Genomic DNA, 6,254 nt, shown 5'->3' with positions numbered 1-6,254 from the left:
GAATTTTCCCACCCCTTTTTTGCCACCCCACCTTTATTCAACCAAACAAATGCAGCCTAAGTGTAGGGTATGAGATGAGACACTAATACAAGATTGTTAAAATGTCAACTAGACATAATTTAATTTTGGATTACATATATAATTTAGGCGTAAGGAACCCTACTAACTCCATTTATCACTCCAATTTTGATTTGTAACCAAAAGAAGAAACATGACATTTGGATGATCCGCACCTTGTTGGGTAAGAACTTCCTAACATCATAACTATTCTCCTCTTTGTGAATAAAAGGAGTTCATCATGAAAAGATGCAATGAGTGTATTGGAAGGGCTTTACAATGGGCTTGCATGGCACGACCGCTTTAGTCTTCTACTTTTTTATTTTTTAACATTGGGTGGGCATTTATTGGGCCAAAACCTTTCGTTTAAGCCCGTACAATAGAAACCCTATACTCTATAAGCCCATATCATAGACACGTGTCGCCGGTGTCGGTGAACCATGTCACTCTCGTTACGCAACTCTCCTTGCCTATATAATGGTCTGTGCACCAGAAAGTTCGATGCCTTGAAAGCCCTTTTTTCTGGGTTCTCTTCGTATAAATCGAACGACTCACGTCGGAAAGTCTTGCCGGGAAGCGCTTTCTTCTGCAAGACTGCGACGAGGAGAGTTTTCTCTTCAGTTTTATTCCTCATATCTCGTCTCTGAATAATCTGCATTTTCCTTCCCGAAAGGTAAAAGTAATTTGTCCTCTAACTTTTGGTCGTTCTTAGCTTCAGCAGAATTCGTGATTCTGATGGTCTTACAATTGTGATCTAGGTTTATATATCACTTTAGCAATATAGGATCCTGAAAGAGTTTCCATGATTGTATCGTTATAATAAGTTGCGTTCTGAACTATGATCACATCATTTATGAAAATCTTCAATTTTTGGCGGAGGATTTGGTGCTAGTGTTTTTTAAGTAGGTTTGTTTCTGTGTGTGGGATGAGAATTTTCTGAGATGGGTGACCTAATCAAATTCTAATGGTTCCCGTTTGTTATTGGGGATACATATGCAGCCTGCTTAATGGGTTTTCGTTTTTTTTCTTCAATTTCAGGGGTTACTGTTTTAAAATACTGCCTGAAAGATGGACAGGAGAAGAGGGCATACAGGCAATTTCTTTGATTTCGGGGACCCTTTCGCAGGGTTTGGCGGTTTTGGTGGCCATGGGAGTCTACTTTCCAGCTTTTTTGGGGGAAGAGACCCGTTTGATGACCCTTTCTTTAATCGTCCTTTTGATGGCATCCTCGGACCCAGCATGTTTGGCTCTAGTATGTTTGGTTCAAGAGAGAGCTTTTTCCGAGATTTGCCTCCCACTGAGCTTATTGAGCATGAACCTCCTCAAGTCAGTAAATCAAAAGGACCAGTTATTAAGGAGCTAAATTCTGATGGTGAGGAGGTAGAAGAGGAGGAAGCAAAAGAGAAAGCTTCCGGGGAGAAAAGAGATAAATCAAGGAAGCGTACTAGGTCATGTAAAAAACCATATGTTGAGGAGCCTGATGACGAAGCTGAAGGTATGCAGAAAGATAAATCAAGGAAGCATTTTAGGTCATGTAAAGAACCCTATGTTGAGGAGCCTGATGAAGAAGCTGAAGGTATTTTGCCCTAGCGGAAAGCTTTGTTGGTTACGTGATATTCTTGGTAGTCTCACAATGTGTGTCATCTTATGAGGGATATCTTAACTGGGTTTGTGTGCAGGAAGAATGAGGAAACATATCCATCCGAGTAAAGACTATAATAGGGTTAATAGAACACAACCTCATGCTCATAGTTTCAGCTTTCAGACCTCTTCTGTGAGTTACAGTGGTGCTGATGGAACATACTATACTTCCTCTAAAACCAGGAGGACTGGCAGTGATGGAGTAAGAGTATTTCTGGTTGAGGTTTTAAATCTTCCTGCATATTTGTCTCAGTACTCAAGTTCTAGTGCTTTTGATCAGGTGACGTTAGAAGAAAGCAAAGAAGCAGATACGGCAACACGCCAAGCAGCACATAGGATATCTAGGGGACTTCATGATAAGGTACTTCCAACAGTTTGTTTTCACGTTTGGATGTTCTCTTGACGTTTGTTATGTATTTCCTTACGTATACATCTCTTCTAGTTGTGAGTTGGTTGAATATCTAAGTTGGAACCACAACACAGCCAGTCTTCATGTGTGCAGGATCCTAATTGTTGGTTGAATGCTATATGTGTTTTGTTTGTTTAGGGTCATTCAATTTCGAGGAAGCTTAATTCAGATGGTAGGGTGGATACTATGCAGACCTTACATAATCTTAATGAAGGTATCATTCTCCTGTCACCCATATAAATGATTTATATTATGTCAATAATATCTGTGATGAAACTGACTTGATACTAAAATGAGTTACCTCAGATGAGCTTGGGGGATTTGAGGAAGCTTGGAGTGGGAGTGCTCAAAAGTACTTGCCTGGATGGAATGAGAGATCGAACATGTTTGGGCATATAGGTAAGTATTTTTGGCTATGAAATTTGATTTAGTTCCTCTCTTATTTCTTTGTTGGTAACACACAAGCTGGGTTGGAGGTCACCATATGACTTATAAAGATGCGTTGATGTTTCCAGTGTTTAAGACTACCCGAACTGTGTAATGGGATGAGTACTGTCAATTAAACCTAATTCAACTGGTGGGTTCGAGTAGGTTGGCCTGATAACATAGGTGCATGCTAAATATTTTGTGGTTGCCAATAACTTTTATGGAATTAACTGTGTTCTGTTATTATTAGTAAACAATGGAACAAAAGTCTGAACATCTTCACCCCCAAAACATGGTTGACAATAATTAAGATAATATTTGCTCCTTATCTTATCCTACACATGTTTAATTCTTCATCTTCCCCCAGACTTTAGATATTCCTCTTAAGCACGACGTTGGATTACAATATGGAATTGGGTGATCTTTGTTGACTAATAGAGAATAGTATGAGTGGGTACTAAGAAAAACCATCTGGTGTGCATTGGGTAAAATATCAGTACTAGGAAGCTTCTTTGCTTCGCAAGAAATATGTTGGGAAAGATGATGGTATCAGGACATTTGACTCTGGTTGCAAGATAGTCTTCATTCTTTTCGTGTGAGCTCTTGATTGTTGCTGTAGATCTTGCTTTTTTTAGTTATTCAAAGTTGAAGTAACCTCATGTTGCTTTTATTGTTTTTCTTTGCTCTATAATTTATTGTTTGCAACTTTGAATAGATTTGCTTTTTAGTTTGTATTATTATTGTTTGTTTTTTGGAAAGCAAGACTATATTTTTAATTAGAGAATTTACATTGTTTTAGCTTCAAAAGGATAGATTACAATGCGAGAACAACTGTAATTTGTGCTGAAATGACTGGGAAGTACCCCTTCAAAATATGTTATCCTGATTTTGAACCCTGTAGTATGTGATGGGTGCATATGATCTTATACTAATTATAACCTGACAAAGAGGTGGATGCAGAGTTGTACCTTGAAATATGTTTTGGGTTATGATTTTAGAGGTTAAAGTCTGAACTGAATATATTTGGAGTAGAAATATGGTGGATATTCAAGTGGGAGTGGTGAGATTGATAAACTTCTTCAGCCCAAAGTAGCATTTCCTTAACAGCTCTATTGCATACCGTGTGTGTCTCTCTCTCTCTCGGGGTTTTTTTTTTTTGGGGGGGGGGGAGTGAAAGAACATTTGAGTGTGGATTTTTGGAGAGCTAGGATTGGATTTTCACAAGAGAATTGCAAGGCGAGTCATTTTCTGATGTAGCTACAGTGTGGCAAATCAAGAAACAGAACATTTTGAATGCTAAAATGTGTAGTTAAAGAGGGAGGGGTAGACATGGAAGGAAAGAATAAGAAAATCGTTGGGGATGGCCTGGTGTGTCTAGTGTGTTAAGCGTGTTTCAGTCTTATTGCTTTAATGTTTTAAGTTTGTGTAAATGTGCTTATTAGTGGAAGTAACTTTTGTGTTGGGTCTTTGGTCCTACGGGGATCACTTTAATGGGCTCGCTCGTAACAAGTGTTGGCTAGTTACATGGGATTACCTAATTTGGTGTTGTTAATCTTCTTGTTATTTCTGTTTCTAGCTAGTTTATCTTACTGGTTAAGCATTGCATTAGGTCTTCCGTTTTTACACCATTAGGAGCAACTTCTCCATTGAAGATCTCTCTGAGTTGATCCTAGAAATTCCCCTTGTGTGAACAAGGAAGATTGTCGTCTTACCCAATTAAGCGCCTTGTGGTTTAAAGCCTGAGTAGGATTGCCCTGCTTTTCATGTTCTGAATTTATTGAACTGCTTAGGAATTGCTGATAAATTCAATGTGAGGGATTGCCCCGTGTATCTCTCTCTCTCTCCCCCTCCCCCCCCCCCTTTTTAAAAGATTTGCTTATCCCCCAAAAAGGAAGGAAGAGGGACGCATAGCTGCTGCTTTTAAGGCACTGGGTTCTGGGTTTTCTGTGTGTTAATAACTCCTGTTATAGCCACCTACAAACTCAATGGCATATTCATAACTTTTTTCTGATCATCGAATTGTTGGTAAAGTTATTCCTTCTCCGACTACTATGATTGTGTCTCATCTCCTTAGTTAACCTTCTGCTCAAACTCTGATTTTCAGTAGATGTTTCCCTTGCGTTAGTTGGAACTCAAGTGGAAGCATTGATCACATTCCTGCGTTCTGAATCGGTGGTCCATCTGACCTCCTTATTCTGGATTCTCTTTGCCGGATAAATGTTTTGCCAACTGTTGAGTTCCAAGCTGACTGTTGAGCCAGATGTATGGATGGTTTTATCTGCTTCTCAGTTTTTCTGTATGGCGTGCACATTGGAACCCCGTGTCTGGGTGTGGAGGGTTCGGTACTGGTCCTTTTTCGTCCACTATTTATTTTTAATCCTGACAAAAGTTGGATTGCTCCCATAGTTTTTTATTGTTTCCTTGCAAATATTGCAATAACATGTAGGTTTTAATTTGCGTGATTTGTTTTCTAATTTGTTTTTTCATTTCTACCCGTTGGTTGTAAAATGACGATGTAGGGGGTATCAGCAGTGGACAAGGTCAGGGCACAAATGCAGGACGAGCTCTTCCATCAACAGGGCAGCAGCAACCTCAAGGCTCTGAGAGGATGAATATTGGTGGCGGGGTCAGGACAAGGACTTCCAAAAGAAAGGCTAGCTCATCGACCAGAATTTGATGTGGATGAAGCTGGGAATTCCTCTCTAGAGTTTCAGTATTGCAGTTCTTAGTAGATTTTCAGCTTTTATGTCTACCCCAAAAAGAATATCAGCTTTGATATTCGTCATCATACTCTGAGGACCTGATGCAAGTGAAGGGATGATAGGTAGGTGGTGGGGGCGTAGGGTTTTGGTAAAGAAGAAATATGTAAGCGTTTTTGCGTGTTACGAATTAAAATTGAAGACATTGTCAAACAACCAATCAGTCCGTCCATGTAGGCTTCTTATGAATTGAAGCTGGTACTGGCGATAAACAGCGCATCTTGGCTAATCGTAAGGAGGGGAATTTTTTTGTGTGGAATGAGAAATTTATATGTAGGGGATGAGAAAACGTATTTTCTCGATTAGATTTTAACAATGTTAATGAGTTGTATTTTTTTTTCCGGTAATAAACTTCATTCATAGAAGAGGCAAAGGCTATACGGAATTTTTAATTTGCGGCAGCTGGGGGCCGGCTTAGATTTAGCCACGTCTTCAATATTTGAATTAACGGTTGAGATTCAAACATGGGATGTGTAAATATTGGTTTTTCATTTTACATTTTAAAGAATTAAATTTTATTAATTTACAAAACTAAATCCCTCTCCTTCACTCGATGCCCAAAATCCCGGATTTTTATTTGCGGCAGCACTGCCCCGCCAAGGGCAGGAGCCACAAGCTAAAGGATCGCGGTTAATGTAAACAAATCTTGTTTTACTTTAAAAGTATAAAGCTTTCAAATTTACAAAACACATCCCGCTTCTATCGTCCATCCTCCAACTCGCCGCTTCTCTTCCGTCTTCCCCCGCCCGCCTTTCGCCCCTTTCTTGGTTTGTCTTTTTGTCGGTTGAGCCTTTGGTTTGTCCGGCCCGTGCTCCGGTGGTTCCATCCGGTTCCTGGCTCCCCCCCTCTCTTGTCCCTCCCCTTCGGTTGTCGCTTTTTGCTTCGTTGTTCTTGCTTCCGCCGGTTTCTCCGCCCCGTCCTTGTTTTTTGCTTGGTGCTTCGGCCTCCGCTTTTGGCTTGGG

At 40.0% G+C, this 6,254-nt stretch overlaps 1 protein-coding gene across 1 annotated transcript; it reads left to right on the top strand.

The window, feature by feature from the left end:
- Positions 1–549: 549 nt before the first annotated feature.
- LOC149013926 (uncharacterized) lies at positions 550–5,769 on the top strand. The gene is made up of 7 exons (XM_089159682.1): positions 550–730; positions 1,096–1,633; positions 1,737–1,900; positions 1,979–2,059; positions 2,246–2,321; positions 2,414–2,506; positions 5,053–5,769. The coding sequence occupies exons 2-7, from the start codon at positions 1,126–1,128 to the stop codon at positions 5,208–5,210; spliced, it is 1,080 nt and encodes a 359-aa protein (XP_089015808.1). The 5' UTR covers positions 550–730; positions 1,096–1,125; the 3' UTR covers positions 5,211–5,769.
- The last annotated feature ends 485 nt before the right edge of the window (positions 5,770–6,254 follow it).

This window comes from Hakea prostrata, chromosome 6 (genome assembly GCF_041222555.1).
Source record: "Hakea prostrata isolate BN-2017 chromosome 6, UWA_Hpros_2, whole genome shotgun sequence".
In the NCBI taxonomy this organism is placed as follows: domain Eukaryota; kingdom Viridiplantae; phylum Streptophyta; class Magnoliopsida; order Proteales; family Proteaceae; genus Hakea; species Hakea prostrata.
This window is presented reverse-complemented; position numbering and strand designations above follow the sequence as displayed.

What these genes read in the sequence shown, in the direction of transcription:
- LOC149013926 (XM_089159682.1), top strand. Translation starts at nt 1,126, where the DNA reads ATGGACAGGAGAAGAGGGCATACAGGCAATTTCTTTGATTTCGGGGAC. An exon ending in CTAGGGGACTTCATGATAAG is followed by an intron (nt 2,060 to 2,245) that starts GTACTTCCAACA and finishes TTGTTTGTTTAG; the next exon opens with GGTCATTCAATTTCGAGGAA. An exon ending in GAACATGTTTGGGCATATAG is followed by an intron (nt 2,507 to 5,052) that starts GTAAGTATTTTT and finishes ATGACGATGTAG; the next exon opens with GGGGTATCAGCAGTGGACAA.